The sequence below is a fragment of the Sipha flava genome, unplaced genomic scaffold (assembly GCF_003268045.1).
Source record: "Sipha flava isolate LNK unplaced genomic scaffold, YSA_version1 3_pilon_pilon, whole genome shotgun sequence".
In the NCBI taxonomy this organism is placed as follows: Eukaryota; Metazoa; Arthropoda; class Insecta; order Hemiptera; family Aphididae; genus Sipha; species Sipha flava.
The window spans coordinates 3,517,933-3,538,387 of record NW_020273108.1 but is presented as its reverse complement, the minus strand read 5'-3'; the positions used below and the strand labels follow the sequence as shown (position 1 = coordinate 3,538,387).

Genomic DNA, 20,455 nt, shown 5'->3' with positions numbered 1-20,455 from the left:
CTTGTATTTTTATTTCTTCACTCAAATGAGCAACAGGAACATGAGTTAAGTAATGTACATTTTTTTTAAGTTTGTATTGAAGAAAAATTAGTTTCGCCCCTCCCCCATGGCCTCAACTCAAATACGCCCTTGATTTTTATTTAGAATTTTAGTGAATTATAACAAGAGAACTAGATATGACAAAGTGGCATGCGAGTACACGGTACACCCTGACTTTCGGTTTATTAAAATGATTTATATATTACTTGGATTACCTAATAATTATCATTATCATTATATATAATTATCAACGATAATTTTAAATTTTCTTAGGAAAATGACAGTAACATAATATGTAAAAAAAAAAAATGTTATTCATGTTTATTATGCAACAAATATTATTTATGAGTTCGGTATGTATTCCTTAGAGCAAGGGTGGTGAACCTTTTTTGGTCCAAGAGTCAAGTTTTTCTTTTTAAGGTTTTGAAAATCGTTCACGTGCCTAAAAAAAATGATATTTTCTAAGAATAAAAATCAAATTGCAGATTTATTATATTGCTCTTATTAATTTTTTTAGTGAAACTCGAGCAGCAATTGTTTCGTCGATCAAAACCTTTCTTTACTTCGATTTAATTAAATTTGTTATGACTAAAGTTAGGATGTTGATGACTTTTGCATTTTTTCCCTTTGATTCTATATAAGGTTATCCTAGCTAAAAATTTGTTTCAAGATCTCTTGATGCAGAATATTCTGATTTTACTTTGCATTTTTAGACATTATTAGCTATAAATATATTTTTTTGTGTTTTAACGTAATTTTTCAATATTTTATAATCATTTTTTCTTTTTTTAGGTTGTTTTCGTAGTTTTTGTACGATGTGGGGCATTTTTACCAAATACTAGATTTTAGGGTAAGTGTTAAACCTAAGTTTGGAAACTAATTTAATAATTAATAATTTTATATAATGCTTAAAATGTAAATGTTTACTATTATTTATTAATATTATAATTTATAATTCATAATTTAAATTACTATTACACCCATTATCAAACCCATATCTCTGATAAAAGTTATTATTTAAAAATACATTTTTTTTCATTTACTCATTTAGTTTTTTTGAGCATTAATAAGGTAATTTTTTTAAGTGTTTAGGGCATTTTTGTGTGTTTTTTAGGTCATCAACATCCTAATTATAGTTATGGAGACTAAGCTTTTACAAATATAAGTTGATGAAAAATATGAAATCATTAGAAATATTGTACTTTTTCAAACATATATAAATTGTTTTTTTTTTAATTTCTTAAAACCAACATTTAATAAATACTATACATGTTTTTTGTGCAGAATTTAATGATTTCAATTTTTGCAGATGCCATTAAAATTTAGTCAACGTACCATGTTTGGCACGCATGCCATAGGTTCACCACCCCTGCTTTAGGGTATAATGAATTATTTTACAATTTATTTTTAATTTTTAATTTAAAATCTATTCAAGATCACTTAAATAAAAATGATTGTTTTAATATTGTTGTGTATTTATTTATTTTTATAGAACTTAAATCAAAATGTGGATTTGGTTTATTATTTAGGTTTATGGTTATTTTATAGTTTTGTCTTAGTGTAAGAAATAAGTAGAAAACCATTTCTTTTAGTATTTATAGCAAGTGGGCCCTAATTATATCCAGTTTCCCGGTGGGGAAATGGACCCAGTACGCGCCTAATCGTGTGTATAATAACATAAATTATTATATAATACGAACAAATTTGCTAAATGTAGGCGTCCACCTAATGATACAATCTGATAAAAACCGTATTGGAAATGCACAACAACAATAACAACGAATGAATACAACATTTAACGATAATAACAAAAATTATAATAATCAAAGGATAGTTACCTCGATGACCACCATCGCGCGACATCGTTCAGCAAACAGACGGTTCCGTGCATAACTTGTCGTAGTAACAAGTCCGGTTCACCGATACACAAATAAACGCGCGAGACAACAGAATTATAAAAAAAAAATGGATCGAAAACAACAAAAATGTGTGTGAAAAAAAAAATACGCACAACTAAAATCAAACAAAAGAAAAAATGGCGGATATGGACACAACCGACGCAATGGGTACCAGTTCGTTTGCCCGTACGACATTGCGCGCCTTATCAGCACACGCTCCGTCGCGCATCGGATCGTTGCGTGTCGGAACGTTTCGCGTGATTGATAAGACGTGCGTAATTTTCGCACTCGGCTCAAACACGGGTACAAAACTTAATAAACATGTTAACAGAAAAACAATATCGTTTTTGTTATTATTCGTCACAAATGGAGACGATTTCGCTCGCGCGCATTTCGTTCCGTAGTGGTAGACAATCGGTAATTTTTTTCTCGAAGCCGGAGTCAACTTCCCTTACATCTGAGGTGAATTCTCAGACGCGTCACTGATTGGTTCGTCGCAACGTTTCCGCGCGGCAGATCGTTCGACCAAACGATGGAATGAAAAATACAAACAAAACCCAAAACGAATGCAAATTGTGCGTTTACAAGTGAACTGGACGGTAAGTTTTCGTTTTACACCTTTTCGTTCGCCACTGAATGTCGACTACGACGTATCAACGGTAACGGTTTGATCGGACGGCAAAGTGCTCGAAACCTTCGAAAATCATGTACGCCCAATATGGTGTTCACGCGTACCACATCCATGAACATATTATTATTATTATTATTATTATTATTATTATTATTAATATCAACTTCCGACGCGTTCCTACCTCACTACGCGAGCTCCGAACCCCGGGTCGAAGAAACTTACCGTAGACTTATTGTACATCTTATGCGCAGCTATAGTTTTAATACGGTGTTTTTAACCCCGGTTGTGTACAACCCTTATTCCCGATCAACGCTACGGTGGAAATAAATAAACCGTACAATAAAAGTGCACATCGAATATTATTATTATATTGTTGTTTAACGAACGATAATAATTGCGTTCCTGTTGGTATCCACATGTCTGTCTACAGATCAATACGCCGGCGATGGTGGTAAAAACACCATAAAAACGTTTCACACGTATAATAAATATGAAACTCCGGAGGGAGAAGGGATGGGGAGAAACAATGAAAACCGAAAAAACACAATAAAATATGGTCGACACTACGTTAATAACGATATAACGATACGTTTCGTATGATTCTTTTTCGTACATAACTTTCAATGTGTGCACGTACAAGTGTGTACGTCACACAATTTTCACCCTTGATTAGGTTCTCCGTGGGAATTGAAGAGTCCTCTTCGATTTGGGAAAACTTATTGCTCGCAGCCTCGTTAATTACATCCTTTGGATACGGCTGGTTGAGTTTGCCTTTCTGTCTTAAATTAACATGTTAAATTGAACACTAATATTTAAACAGCCAAACATTTGCGCAAGTACTATAATAGTTGATTTATAGATTAACATATATTATTGTATAATATAGGTATAAAAATATGTACTCGATGCTTCGTTGAAAATATCTTAAATTAAATATCTTAGAAATTCGTTTTCTAGGCGAATTGGATAACTTTAAAGCACCCAAGTTTTATTTCGAAAGACAAAATAATGTGAAATCGTCATCGAAAAAGAAATATACGAGCATGATACTAAGACAATAGCACACGATTTGACCCACTCGCTCATTTCAATTCATTTCACTCTAGCATTATATAGCAGAGTACGGTCTATTATATTTCTATCTTAGATTTTAAATCAATATACGAAATACCAACCATCGTGTTCTAAACTAAATTAGATAGAATTCAGTTCTATATTGTGTTAATTTATTCTGTATTCGTAAGAATAATTTTATAATTAAACTTCATTAAACAAAAAACATATATTTTGAAATTTTTAATCATATTTTTCGTAAAGTTTATATATTAGGCATTAATATTTCTAAAATAATATTATCACTATTTGTTTCGAACAGATAAAACGAGTTTTGGAAAAGTATTTTAAATAATTATGTTAAACATTAAAAATAAATTTTGTATTAAATTATTCTTTGTTTTATTTTTGGAATCGGAACCAATTGAAAAATGTATACTAGTTTTAAATGACGGTTATCTTCTATTTATATCAAACTTTCGGATAGTAATGTGCAACAAAAATTTTCTTAATGTGTCTCTCTAATAAAAAATTAGACACGGAAATTAGTTACTTTTCGATTGTATCTGCTTATTTATAACAAAGAAAAATACTGAAAAATAAGCCCGGAAGTCGCGTTAAATTCAGTCCGGTAGTCGCTAATATTGCTTTTGATAAAATATTTTACAAAGAATTATACTATTTGATTATTGCTTAAAAAATGAACCTTAATTTTGACTTATACAAATAAATATATTATGTTCCTAAAATGAAAAATATTCAAATGTCCGTATGGCTAAAAATATTGTATTTTTTATATTATTGTATTTATTGAATTCAAAATTCAACAATGAATGAAAATATTCAATTTTTAAATAAATAAATTAAGGTAATACGTGTTCCTTAAATCCAAGTTCCTTTTTAAAATTATAGTGAAACAGTGGTGTATATGATTTCATACCTTTCAGAAAAATTTGAAAAGATCATCAATCTAAGTTAAATTTTAAAATGATACTGATGTTTTTACAAACTTTAAAATACTTTATAAAAAAAATCCCGCTAAAAAATATGAAGACGTGACGCTATAAATTTAATGTAAAAAAGAAGTTAAAATTCCCAGTATCCCAGTATTATAACTTTGAATTTTATAACCCAAATTCCAAATTAGAAATTGCTTAATATTTTTTCTTGGAATCCGCATAACCTAGAAAGAAACCAACCATTTTTAATTTTCACAAACCAATTAGAAATACTGTCTCCACAAATACTAATTTAATTTATATAGGTACTGTATAATATTTTGAGTTCAATAAGTCAATAATATATACTCTTGAAGAATGTCTTTTTTTAAAATATTTTATGGGCTATTAAAGCCTTTCGCAGCTTCTATTAATCCCCTCTACATTTCGCAGTCAGTAGAAATCTTGATGTTTGTTGTTTCGTTTATCATTTTTATATCTGTATTGACTCTATCTTGCCATCGTTGCCGAGGTCTTCTTTGTACCTTTCGTGTTTTGCTTCTTTCAGCACGCCACTCATGGTCCGCCTATTCCAAACGCTTGGCTTTCAGAAGAAATTTAATATTTTTTTTTATTTTATCTTTAAAAATAAAACTTATAACTTATGTCTTTGTATAATGAACAATTAAATGAAAACATTGCTTTCTTAAAATGCAATTAGCTCAACATTTCAAGTATAAACTAAATTCAATAATGATTCCTAACAACATACCTACCTTATTTATTCCACTAAGTTTATATAATATTAAATATGTATTACATAAAGAAAGTAATTTATCGTGTAAATTTATTCACAATCGGTTTTTACGAGTATTTCCAATTAAAACAAAAAATTTGTACACATAAATAGCAGATTTATATTTAATAGAGTGTATTAAAATATTTAAAATAATAAGTGTTAAATATTGCTTTGTATCGTTGCAGAACTACCATACATTGTAAGAAATAATATTAGTTGAATAATAATAATAATAATAATTATAATAATAGAATAAACAAAATGTTGGTTGGTTAAAAAGAAATAGATATCTTTAAATGCTAATGATAAATATATAATATAAATATGTATTTTATTTTATGGTTGAAGAAAAACATGTTGTATATGTGTAACAATGGTGGTCATTGAAATCTGATTATATGCTTAACATACAAAATGTGTTCAACCATAAATAATAATTAAAAAACTTTTGATTATTTGAACATTGAATATAGCACACTTTGCATTGATAATTTGTAATGATTAATATACTTGTAAATTGTTTACCAAATCACATGATGTTATGCCTCATATTTTTTCAAAATTTATTTCACTATAATCCTATACTTCATATTATAAATTAATTAAATATTGCTAAAAATGAAAAAAATAAAATAAAATGACAACGACAAAACGATGTTCGAAATTCTATTTCGTTTAATGTCCAAATAATCATTATCATTGTTGACGCTTTATAGTTTGCCGATGAGGCGCACAAACATTTTAGGCTTATACGCGCCCGTTGTACAACATAATGACGCGTTTATCGTTTAAAATCAAATTGATGAACAATAATTAAAACCGAAACACTATCACTGGGTGTACGGTATTCTATAAATTATATTCAATGGTATCTATGAAGTAAATTTACATGTACGCCAGCAGAATTCTAAATAATAGTATGTAATTATGTTTCATTTGCTGTTCAATTCGAAAACAATTCTCGTTCACTTTCAGGTATCGAGACTTGGGCAGATAGTCCTCTGCGCCTGTTAGATCGTTCGAGCTCCAACAACTGCAGTACACAGTTTGTCTAAGTGTATAAAAATAATGCAACGTTAAAATATACGTGATCGGCATAATGTGTGTGTTGTAGGTGTATACACGGGGACGGAAGTGGTTATGCTCAGGCACCCACCAAAATGTTATAAAAAGGGACTTAAAATTTAAGTCTAATAGTAAGAGGCCTATATTTTAATTGATGTTGCTCAAATTAAATGTAATTTATTCTAACATATTTGATAAAAATAAATTACGGTTCGTAATATAAAATATAAAACTAAATGTTCTATATTTTCAAGCAAAAACTTCTTTTGATAATATACCACCTTAAATTGACTAAAAAAGAACAAATCCAACAAATTATTCTGTTATTTTATGTGATGTACCTACTGTGTTAAGTATCATGCCGAATAGTAATAATAAGGTAAAAGTATATACAAAAATATTCGTTACTCAGAAGAATAAATGTACAAATTTAAGTTTTATAACATTAATGTATAAAATGGTGATAACTACTAACGAGTACTAATAGGGTGAAGGGCAGGTAATTTAATTTGCTATTACTATAATAATTCTTAGGCAGAAGCCCCCTAACTTTAAGGTATAGTTACACTTAGGAGACACCCCAGGCAGGTCTGCGCATGCCTATGGTGTGTGTGCATTCAACAAACACTGTAAAAAAGTCAACATTCGATTTTCGTTGTATAATGTTTTCAAAACCAGGGGATATGATTTTTTTAATTAGTTTTATTTTTATAATCCGCTTTAAATCGATAAAGACAAACAACATGTTCAAATCAAAATTAAAATAACAAATTAGAATTCAGCTACAACGTTCCTCGCATATCATTGTATAATCAATATTGCTAACAAATCACAGATAATTTTGGCTGTAAATTATTAACAGTGTCTCATATTATTGAACAACTGGAGTTTTAAAAAAACTTGAAAAAAATTTATACTTGCAAAGCTGGGAAAACAAGTAAAACCGATAAAAGAAAATGTGAAATTCTACAAGAATATTGATCGTCCGTCCAACTATCACGTAAAAATAATTAAAAAACAATTGTCTATAACATTATTGAGCTAGTTATAGTTAAACTATAAAACGCTATACATTTTTAAAATCATGTGGTTCAATGATTTTGACCTATTCATTTGCACCTCAAACAGTGAATTATAAATTCAATTAAATAATATTGATAAAAGATAAAACGTATTATTGAAAACTTTAATTACTTTAATTTCTTTTAACCACATATATTATTTTTGTATACTTTTATACAGATTAAAATATTGATTTTTCATAATAGATATTAAGAATATGATGAATTTGGTATTTTACTGATAATACTGAGAATAATTAAAAAACATTATCATTAAAGAATAATAAATTATTTTTCTAATAATATTGATTAAAATCTATACAATATATAACTACAATAAGTAAGTCTAATGGTTAATTATTATGATAATAGAATGTAAAGTTTAATATAGATTAAGGATGGGCAACTCAGAGTTACTAGAAGACCAATTTTAAGATTTTTAAAATTTGGCGGTCTAAAGTTATGATAGCAAAAATTGACAATTAGCATTTATTTTAAATAATACGACTGAACCAATACAATAAAATAAGTGCCTAATATCTGTAGTTATATTAGCTATGCCGATATGAATATATATTATTTATAGACATTTAATGATTTAGCTGAAGTTCAATAATAGAGTTTAACATATAATACTTACATTTTACGATCAACGTGATAAAATTAAATACTAATAAACCCTAAATATTAAGAAATTATTTGAAAATGTAGCACGGATCAGATAAAAATGTACGCAGGTCACCAGTGCCCGTCCCTGTTTTAGAATTAAAGTCGATTTATTTGTGGTATATACAACGCACTAGACAAATTCAGTAACGTGTTTAATCAGAGTTCCATGATAACTGTTTTTTAAATATTGAATAAAATAAAAAAATCATGATAAGACTTATTAATAATATGTTGAATATTCCGGATATTTTTTTTATAACCGAGAGTTCTAGCACGTATTCGATTCAGAGCTCAAATAATTTCTAAGCAAATTTAACAGGTTTTCCTTAAATTGTAATCCCGCGCTAAGTCTTTAATGCTAGTTAATGTTTGTTTTTTTCCCTCCCCCCGGTAACGAATTCGGCGGAAATAAATCCAAATACAAGATGGAGATACGCACGTTTATATGTACGTCCGGTTTCATGAATCCGTGTAGGTTTAATTCCATGACCTTTTTTTTATTTGCATACGATTAGCATATAACGCCCAAACCACTCGTTCGCCGGTTACTCATGAATCGTAATATACACGATAACATGCGCAATTATAATTTTTGTAGTGTTCACCAATTATAATGAGTGTGTGTGTATTTTTTTTGTTCAATTTTGTTCGGACAAAAGAATTGTAGTGTTATTGTATCGAAATGGATATGAGCGCATTTTTATGATGTAAATCGTCGGTCAATGTTCATTTTTAAAAAATAAATAAATATACAAAAACATTGGCCTCACGATTTATAGAGATAAAAAAATCCGGGTGTTGTGCTGCCTTACAAAAAAATAATGATATTGCGATTTTCTAATTAACCGACATAATAGTCTTAATATAATATTCATAATGCGTCTTCATGCGAACGATCACAATACACAGTTGTTCCAAATCGCTTATAAACATACGTATACAGTTTCGCGGAACCATCGAATAGGATGACAACATACATGTAGTAGTAATGGTACAAAGCAAATCCGTCTCGCGTCAACGTCATTGAGAATTGTCAAGTGCCCAACGTTTTCAAAAATACGTTTCATTGCATAAATGAGAACAATTATTTATACTAATCACTGATTAGTACTCCAAATAACTATACACGTATACTCAAATGGATTTAAATCGTTTAATCGTCTAGTTTTTTTTTTGTTTTTCGATTAGAAATTTTTCAAACGATACAACAATATGATGATCAAGCTCACTTTTGCGGTTTCATAACGTTTTAATGTTTTCAAACACTTTGGCACAGATAACGTAATAATTTATTCCGTTTGCCAACAGTACATGAACCGTGTTCACGTTCGACGCGATTCGGTTACGAATGAACGGGGCGCCAAGGGGACGCAAAACGTTACTCGAGAACCGTGGCGTAAACACCGCATAATGACGGCCGAAAGATATTGAGCCGGACGCCGGACAAACCGCAGGTCGTCAGGTGGATACGATCCAGCCCCTGGAGAGAGAGAGAGAGAGAGAGTGAGTGAGAGACCGGGATCAGTAAACAGTGTAAGAGTTCGTGTTTTTGTTCAACGGCGATTTCTTCGCACCGCTGTCAGTCCGGGGACTTGGCCATTGTCCAGTGTGTGTGTGTATGTGTAAATGTGTCCGGTGCGAACCCTTTTTGGGTTTTCTAGTCCGAACACCACTAGTCGGCCATGCCCCGAGAGAATAAGATAAGGAATGGTCGATAAACGACTCCGATATTATAATGTCTATATATATATATATATATATCACACATACATTAGCTTCACGTGTACGTATTTATACACGCACATATACACGCACACGCGTACGGACAAGGGTCGTTTTATTTTCGATAGTCTCTCCTGGAAAAGTCTCTCTCTCTCACACTCTCTCTCTCTCGTGGTATCCGACAAGGTCTCATGTGCACTGCTGCGAAATGCGTACGCGACGGAAAAAAAACAATATCATTTTTGTTGGTTAAAAACAGAATAATCAAATTTCAATATGATTCTACCGTTGAAGCGAGTAAAACCGCATGGTTTACCTCGGCTTCGGTGTGTCTGAAAAAATGACATTTCTAAAATAAAACTATATCCGCACGAAAAAATAAATAAAATGTGATTCGATTTTTTCCTATAATGAAAATTAAAATATTCAAAGATAACATAAAATTACAGTCGAAGTTTATTATTACTTAATATTAATGAATAAAAAAAAAAAAATTATCATGATTTTCTAAAATTTTGTATATCTAATACACGTTTTCAATCTCCATTATCGTTTTTCGCATTGTGTAAACAACTCAAAAATAATAAACAATGTTAGGTGAAATACAACAATAATGATGAATTGAAAGCTTAATTGGAATGGAGGTAATGAAAACAAATTTAAACTGTACTCCCGTGGAATTGTGTTAGTGCTCTTGATACCCGGGCACCCGGGTACCTTGGTTTTATGGGTATTACCCGATTTACAAAATTGCGGGTCCCTTTATGGATTGGTCATCCGTTATGATTTGTATACTCGTTATTTACTTCACCAATGGGCTACAGTTATCTCAAAAATTTGTGTACAAGATGACCAGCTATCTGATAACAATATAATATTGCCGCACTTGCTGCATTAAATCTACATATGATTGTGATTACTTATTATCTGTGTAGTTATAGAGATAAAAGGTAATGACTATAACCACTATAGCCGTTACCTACAAGGTTTTAATATAGGATTTAAAATAGCTTTTAACATGGTATTCAACATTATACTTAAATAAATTGATTATTAAACTACAATATCACTAAAAGCACTCAAAAAAATACTAAACATTTTATTTTAAAACCATAATTTTGTTAAATTAAAAGAGGAAATATGTCTTATTTGTATAATCGTATAGTTATAATGTAATATTAATTTCCTCCTAGCAGCTATATCTTAGATTAACCATTTACGTGTATTAAAAACTTTCGGATACCCGAACATTTTGGGTAATGGGTACCCGGGTTGGTGGATACCCGGGTATTACCCACAGCAAAACAAGAGCACTAACTTGGGTTAGTCTCCAGCCGTTGTGTGCTGCAAAAGTTTCTAATGCTAATTAAAAAACTCAATTGTTAAAAAAAATTGCTTTGAAAAAAATCACGAATATCCAACTATTTTTATCAATTTACCTAATTCATAGTCGACCTATCGATAAAAACTGTGTCAGATGAAGCTGCACACTTCTACAAATACTCAAATCATAAAACTGACAACACCAAGCTAGGTTAGGCTAAAAAAACCTAACTAAGAAAAAAAAAATTGATTCACTATTATACAATTTCAGGTCAAAATTGTTAATAATAAGTGATCTTTTAATTGAATATTTTATGTTTGTATTTTTATAAACCATATATTACGTGTAACGCGCATATCACGTATTATTTTTCTTATGAAATTAAAATTAAACTCGATCCACACTCTTGCATTATTATTACATATGTATTATAAGGAAAATAATAATAAAGCATTTAGTTATGTCGAACTTTTGTGATGTACGAGTATTTGATTATGTATAACGTTCATGTATTTTTTTGCGAACAGGTAAAACGGGTATTCATGAATCGTGTATATACTAGAGCTCTGCACGGTCCGGTCTTTTTTGGTCTTTGCGTATTATAATTTTATTTGGTTCGGTCCCTTCCTCTAAAAAAAAAAAAAATTGGTCCGGTTTGGTCCGTCTTCAATTCAAATTTGGTCTCGTTCGGTCCGGTCTCGTGATCTTTACTTTATATAATTTTATATATTTTTATGACGTAGTAAAATAAAAAAATAATTTCATAATATTATATTATTTTAATTTAGATTATAACGTTTTGGGATACAAAAATAGCTCATCGCGTTTTTATAATAATTATTATAGTCTTGTTGTTGACATAATATTCACCCATTATACCGATCTACAAATATAACGCTCAGTCCCGTGGCACACTCCGATAGCGACAGTCGTGTAAGTTAAGGTTCAGTGCGTTATCTACATCACAACGTTGTCATACGGTTTCACCACAAATAAATCTAACATGTACGCGTTAAAGGTAAGAATTTAATTATAACGCTAATTAATTTCATACCACCATACAAAATGAGTTATACTCAACACAGTGTACCTCCTCCTAACTGAGGATCCTCTAAGTCACCCAAACCCCCCTCCTCACCTAATAGACTTATTCCTACCAAACAACTAAGCACCTCCTCAAAAAGTCCACAACCAAACGAAAATGCAGCACACAAATCTAAGACCTCAACCAATACGATCAACAATAATATAACATTATCCAGCCAACAGAAACAAAAGCCTCAATCTATACCTACCACCTTCAACAACAACCCTACAACAACATTCGCTGAGAAATTGGGCAATGGCCTGTTCCCTAAAAAGGAACAATCAATTGTCTTCGACGCAGTAGATAAAGTATCGCAAATCGAATATATAAAAAAGATAGGTGACATCGTTAAACTCATAAATATAATATCTATTTCAAAAATCTCAAAAAAAAAGATTCTGCATTTTCTTAAATTCCAAAGAACTAGTTACCGAACTAATATCAAAACATAAGACAATTGAAATACAAAATAAATTAATTCATATTCGCCACTTATATAACCCAGATAAGCGATTCATACTAGCAAATGTATACAATAATATTCCTAACAGTACTATTTTAGAAGCTCTACGCTACCATGACATTATTCCCACTAGTCCCATCACCTGCCTCAGAGCAGGAATACAACTAGAAGGATACGCCCATATACTTAGCTTTAGAAGAAAATTATTCATTAAAGCAGAAGATTTGCCCAAAATGCCTAGTTCCATACTTATAAATTACGATGGAACAAATCACCGTATATTTATCTCTGATGACCAAGTAACTTGCTTCAATTGTAAAATGACTGGTCATGTAGCATCAAAATGCCCGCATATCATAGAATCACAGAATTATAATATTGAAAATAATATTAAAGATATCAACGAGCCAGCAGTTGACCTCATTTCTTACAACTGGGCAAATAACACAGATTATACAGAACCAATTACGACCATGGGAAATATAGGAAATAATGACCTAATTAATATTGACAATTCAGCTATGGACATTGACCTAACTGGGGCAACAACAGATAACGGGAGTATTAAAAGAGCAGCGTAGAGCTCAACTACGTCCAACGCCACACAAGAACCAATTAGTATAATTAATAAGATCGACGCAAAGCCGATAGTAAACGAAAAAAAACAAATACAAGTACTACATCTACGGCGACAAAAATTCAAAAAGATCAAGTTATCAAAAAATCCAAAACACTAGTTAGGTCAAATTCAACAGAAAAACTTATCGACAATATAAAGCAATATATTGAACCAGCCAGAAATATAATAAAAATAATAAAGTCATAAATATAGATTTTGACCAACTCAAGAACATAGTAATAAATACACAAGGAAACGCAGAACCTATCAATATATGCAAACAATATGGAACTGATAACAAAACTGTGATAAACACGATACAGATGGTCAGACCGGTAATTAAATCTCAAAGCCTGAAAAATAGATTGACTCGCTTATCAACCAAATTATTAGAATCAATGGATTTAGATAATAGCGAAACAACCGTCCTCGATACGGATGACCCTTCGTCACCCAATAATTACCTAACCAATTAATTAGGTAATTAATCACTTCACAACGCAAAACAATATCTCACATACAAAATATATACCGAAACACATACATAAATAACCTATATCCCATACTCACATATAATTCAATACTTAGCATGCATAATATAATATCAAATAATATAAATACGAATCATAATATACTACAATGGAATATCAACGGATTCCATAAAACAACTGACGACCTTAAAATATTAATTCTTAAATACTCACCACTTTTTATCTGCCTACAAGAAACAAATTTCATCAAAAATCACACACCCGAACTTAAAGGCTACCTCGGACACTCAAAAAATCGCTCCATTAGAAGTAAAGCCAGCGGAGGCGCATCAATCTACGCAAACTCATCCTTCCCCTCTGAAGAAATTAAAATCACTTCCAATTTTGAAGTAACAGCAATAACCGTTTTCACAAAAGAAAAAATAACTATCTGTAACATATATCTTCCAAACCAACACGATTTTGAAATTGAAAATTTAGAAAATATAATCAATCAACTACCTCAACCCTACATACTAACCGGCGATTTTAATAGCCATAACACTCTACGGGGAAGCAATCATATCGATATGAGAGGGAAAAAAATAGAAAAAATGCTAGACTATAATTATATCACACTGCTAAACGACGGAAGTCCTACACATTTCAATGCTGCGAATGGATCCTTATCCGCCATAGATCTATCTTTTTCATCAGTAAATATATCAACTAATATCGAATGGGGGGTAGAACAAGAATTATATAACAGTGATCATTGGCCTATTATCATAAAAATCTATAACAGAGATTCCACTTTATTAGTATATGAAACCAAAAATAAATGGAATTTAAAAAAACCTAATTAGGAATTATTTTCCAATACAATTTAAGCTGAACTTATAAAAAGCTCTCCTCTGGATAATAATAACATAGACGAAATAGTTGAGAACTTTACAAAAATAATTCATGACACTGGTATGAATATAATTTTAAAAAAAAAGTACAGTGGAATCAAAAAACCCGTACCTTGGTGATCGCAATAATGCAAAAACATAATCCAAACCAAAAATAAAGCCTTAAATAAATTCCGAAAAAGTAGAAATATAATCAACCTAATCGAATTTAAAAAACAAAGAGCTAAAGCTAAATACATAATAAAAAATTGTAAAACAAACTCATGGAACCAATTTACGTCATCAATATATTGCCGCGAAAATCCTAATATAGTATGGAACAAAATTAAATCTATTAAAGGTGTTCAAAATTCAACTGTTATCAAATCACTTAGAACCAATAATAATAAAACCATTATTACAGAACCTAAAAAAATAGCAAACGCACTCGGTAAATACTTCCAGGAAGTAAGCGACGATAAAAACTTTGACCCAATTTTTTTAATTTACAAATCGGAAGTTGAAAAACAAAATATAAATCTCAGAGAACCATTCACAGCTGAACATAATGACACACCATATCTAAATTTAATGATAACAAGAAAAGAACTTGACAAAATTATTAGTGAGTAAAAGAGCAACTGCTGTGGACCGGATGACATTCCATTTATATTTATACAAAATCTACCCTAAATAGGAAAAACTACATTACTTGAAATATTCAATAAAATGTGGACACAACACAAGTTCCCAAAAAAAATGGAAACATGCAACAATCATTCCAATACATAAACCTAACCAAAAAAAATTCTTAATACAAGGATACAGGTCGATATCACTTTTATGAACAATGAGCAAAATATTTGAAAAAATAATCAGTGTCCGACTTAACTGGTTCCTAGAGAAAAATAAACTACTCGCAGAAGAACAATTCGGATTTCGGAAAAACAGATCTACCTACGATTGCCTCATAAACATTGAGACAGAAATATGCGAAACAATTGCATGTAATCAATACAGGGGACTGATAAGTTTCGATATACAAAAGGCATACGATATGACAAGGAGATACCAAATTACTTCAATCTTACTTGATTGAGGCGTTAAAGATAACATTCTATACTTTATACAACATTTTTTAACTGATCGTACATTTGAAGTTGCTGTCAACGGACAAAACTCGTCGGCATATAATCTCAACAACGGGATTGCCCAAGGCTCCTCCTTAAGTGTAAAATTATTTCTAATAGCAGTAAATGACTTAGCTAAACGTATACCATCCCTCAGAAAAATTACATTATATGCGGACGACAACAATATCTTCGTCCGACATAAATGTATTGACACTATAGAAAATGAACTTCAGAAATACACAAACTCGTTATTCGAATGGAGTAAAAGCACAGGATTCAAATTCTCACCTGAGAAATCTCAATCAATAATTTTTACACACAAAAGAATTAATAAAAAACTTACCATTAAAATGGACAACAAAATAATTCCTTATACAAAACACTTAAAAATATTAGGCCTTACCTTCGACGAAAAACTTACATGGACAGCACACATAAAAAATTAAATGACATAGCAAAAAAAAAGATTGAATATTATTAAAGTACTCTCAAGTACGAAATGGGGAGCAGACGTTAAGACCCTTATAAATATATACAAATCTCTCATCAGATCAATTTTGGACTGCGGATCAACCTTATACATGATAGCGAAAAACTCAATACTGGCAAAACTTGATGTTATCCATAATGCTGGCCTAAGAATGGCATCAGGTGCCTTTAGAAGTTGCCCCATTAATAGCATACTCAATATTACGGGAGAACAACCTCTTAGTAGTCGAAGAAATCAGTTTATGCTTCAATACGCAATAAGAATAGCAACTGACCCGAATAAACCAACGTACTCCATATTTTCAACAGCAGATTTGAAAATACTTTTAATAACAACCAAAATTTATATGACCCATATACAAAAGGATTAAAGAGATAGAACGAGAACTTAAATTAGAAATAAATAATATAATGACTAGAGAAGTACCCATAAAACCACCTTGGACAACGACAAAATACTCATTTGACATGTCAATAGCGCACTACAACAAAAAATAAACATCAACTCATACATACAAAAATGTATTCTTTGAAGTATCAAACAAATTATCGGACCATATACATATATACACAGACGCCTCAAAAACAGACAATGGCGTGGGTGTTGCGGAAGTCATCTAACAGATCGAGCTCTCAGAGAGGCTGTCCGATTATTGTAGCATATACTCAGCTGAAGCACTCGCTATATATAAAGCCCTATCCTATATAATAAGTACTAACTTGCAAAATAAAAAGTATGTAATTTTTTCAGACTCTATGAGCACTCTAACTAGCATTAGTAATATTAATAACGATAATATCATCGTCAATAAAATTATCAACTTAACACATACATTTAGCAACAACATAATTTTTTCATGGATACCTGGACACTGCGGAATAACTGTCAACGAAAGAGTGGACAAACTAGCCAAGGAAAAAGCGAACAATCTAAATCAACAAACTCTCTGGAATATAAACTCAGACAAAGATATTTAAACAATTATATACAACCGATTTAAAAAACAAATGGCAAAACGAATGGGTAAAAATGGACACTAAATTAAACGAAATAAAAAGAACTACAGAAAAATGGAATAACCCAGTTTTCCTCAAAAGAAGAGATGAAGTTATATTAAATCGCCTCAGAATAGGGCATACATACTACACGCACGCACATCTCATGAAAAAAAAAACCTCCCAAAATATGTCATACATGTGGACACCCAATTTCAATCAAACACATCATCACAGAATGCAGAGACACTCAAGAGGCCCGAATAAAACACAACATACCTGAGCACCTTCACGACGCACTCGTCCCGGACTCGTTCGACGGGATGGACATACAAACGTATACTGGTCCTAATCATAATTTAGCGTCTATTTTTGGAATCGAAAATTAATAGAATTGTGTAAACATATATTTTTATAATGTGTATATTAAAAAAAAAATAATATGGACAATATGCTAACAGTTTAAATATGACCAATTGGTAATTTAATGTCAAACTAACCCAACAGATAATAAATGGTTACTCGAATTATCGCATGCAATCAAACCATTTGGTGTTTTTATTATTCTTCTAAAAATTAAAAAACTACAAGTAATTGGAAGTAAGTAATTTCACTTGATTTAAATATTATTTAACAACGTAAGAATATTAATTTTCATGAAAATATGAATCTTTATACGTAGTTTTAATATAAAAATTGTATTACTAAAAATGTATGCATTTTTACAGTAAACATAAAAAAAAAAACAGTACATAAAAAAAACAATAATTAAACATTAACACATAGGTATCTCAGGTAGATATCTTTTAAAATAAATATTATTAATTTATCTTTAATTTCCCTTACATTAGTTATGATTTTTCTGTAGACTAGTAATGGATAGAATTGTATTATTTAAGAAATTTGAAATATCACGATTTATTTATATAAAAAATCAGTAGGTTTAAAAAAAAAATTATGCACCATATGAATTCACAGCTTCAAAACGTATACATTTATATTAGATATAAAAGTATTGAGCAATTTAATATTATCACACATACACCCGTTCCCAAAAAGTGGTACATTTAAAAAACGAATACAACATTTATATTCAGCATTCCCCGAAATGTGTTGTACAATCTTATGAAATTTAATTTAAGAATCAATCAAAGAATTAATCAAAGAATGCAAGTTAAACGATGACCCAGACCATTAAATGGGATTAAAAGGAAAAAAATATCGTTTTATGAAGTGTGTGAAACCTCAGGGTAGTGATAATAGCCGATAATAAATAACGATTATAATATAATGCTGATGTGTGCGAAACGCACTCTATAGATTTGTAAAATCAAGTACGTGCAATAATATTATATTGTACCAGTACTTGGTCCGATTTCGTCACAACTCCGTTACGTGTTTTCGATATTATCTGTTTTCAGCAGATGACCGAACAATCGTTTTATTTTATCGCGAAATATTGCACAATTGAGCACAGATATGCACGCATTCGTGTAATATTGACGATAGGACTTAACATTTTCAACTTTTCGTACTATAAACTCGATTTTATAATAAACGTCTGTATCCTGAGACGTACTGGATAGCGGTCAAATACGAATTAATGATAACCCTTTTTCACATTTATTATAATTTGCCATAGAAATGATGTAAATTTGTCTACACTTGGACATCACACCACTCTACGATGTTTCACGTACATATCGTCTATAAAAATAATTGTTTTTATAATAAGATATTACGACATAATTGCAACTTCCGTAAAACATACATTGTTTTTTGTACTACACAAGTTGCGTTGTGGTACACACAATTCTAGGCTTTGATTTACGAGCACACATCCAGTATTCCAAGAAGGTTTGAAATTAAATTTACCGTCAAATCGTTTTCCTTACTTCATCATCGAAGCCGTACGTACATGATCTATGTTTACAACTGTTTTGTCTTTTTGAGCATTACAAATATACAACCACAAACCACGTTCTCTTGTTATAGTTTATCGGTAAAACATTATTGATATAGGTTAAATTTGATTGTGTATTCCATTTTACGACCTTCTACATGTGTGCGTTCGTCTTAATAGTATTTTTATGTTTACTTTTTCACTTACTACATCAAACTTGAACCGATAAGGGTTTAAAGAAAAGTGTTATACATTAGCTTAATGTTTTTAAAAACAGATAAAAACGTTCAACGTTTCACTACTTTCAATCTCAAATCTCGTATATTATTACTGATGATTGATCAATTTGTTAGGGGTAAATATTACAATTAATCGTTAAAGACATCTGAAGTAATATATAAATTGGTTTAACAATTTTGATATTGAACACAATTTCTGGTGCATTCTATGCATTATTGAATGTAATGCTGTGCGAACTGTGACAGTATTATATTAAACATTTTTTTTTTTACAATCGATACAGAACAACTGATGATCAAGTTATAAGTTACTTAACCACTTAAAAATGTATATTTATAACCTATATGGTTTTTTTTTTTCGTTTTTGCCATTTTTCCATCCAGTATTGACTACCAACATTGCTGTTTGTTGATTTTTTCGACTCTATTGTTTACAGCGAAATTTTGACGGTCAATAGTTAAATCAAATTAAATATCGATTAAATGATAATTATAACTGCCTGATTTAGTAGTTTTCTAGTAACAAGCTTTTTATGGTATTTTTTTACGTAAACTACATTTTATGCAATTAATATAAAAAACATAGTGTATTTTATGTCTGCGTGAATACTTTTAGGATTGAAATTATTATTTGTTACTATAAACACGACTAAAAGTCATACATAAACCACTAGATGTCCAAAGAGCTATGGTAGTGAAATGCGGTCTACTCAATTTTAGTCAGTTAAAATTGTTAGTTTATATACGGTAAAATAAATGCATTAGTTAAGATATAATTAAAATGACGATGAAATAAGTTAATTTAAAATTGAAAAAAACAAATTAACCAACAACTTAATTTAAAATACAGTATTTGAATAACCACTTAAAGGTGTTCAAGATTACTGTGATTGAGGTACCAAATAGAACGCATACTTTACTTACAGTTTAGACCCCTAAAATGAACTAATGATTATAAATTATT

At 30.4% G+C, this 20,455-nt stretch overlaps 1 protein-coding gene across 2 annotated transcripts in view; it reads right to left on the bottom strand.

Annotated features, from left to right (window-relative positions):
* LOC112688654 (limbic system-associated membrane protein-like) overlaps positions 1-20,455 on the bottom strand; it is a 532,509-nt gene that overhangs the window by 441,696 nt on the left and 70,358 nt on the right. The window contains exon 1 of one of the 2 annotated variants that reach the window (XM_025561959.1): positions 1,878-1,961. The exons of the other annotated variant lie outside the window; for it this stretch is intronic. Coding sequence (XP_025417744.1) covers positions 1,878-1,902 — 25 coding nt within the window. The 5' untranslated portion in view covers positions 1,903-1,961. Of the gene's footprint in view, positions 1-1,877; positions 1,962-20,455 lie in introns of those variants that run through there. 2 annotated transcript variants of the gene reach the window in all.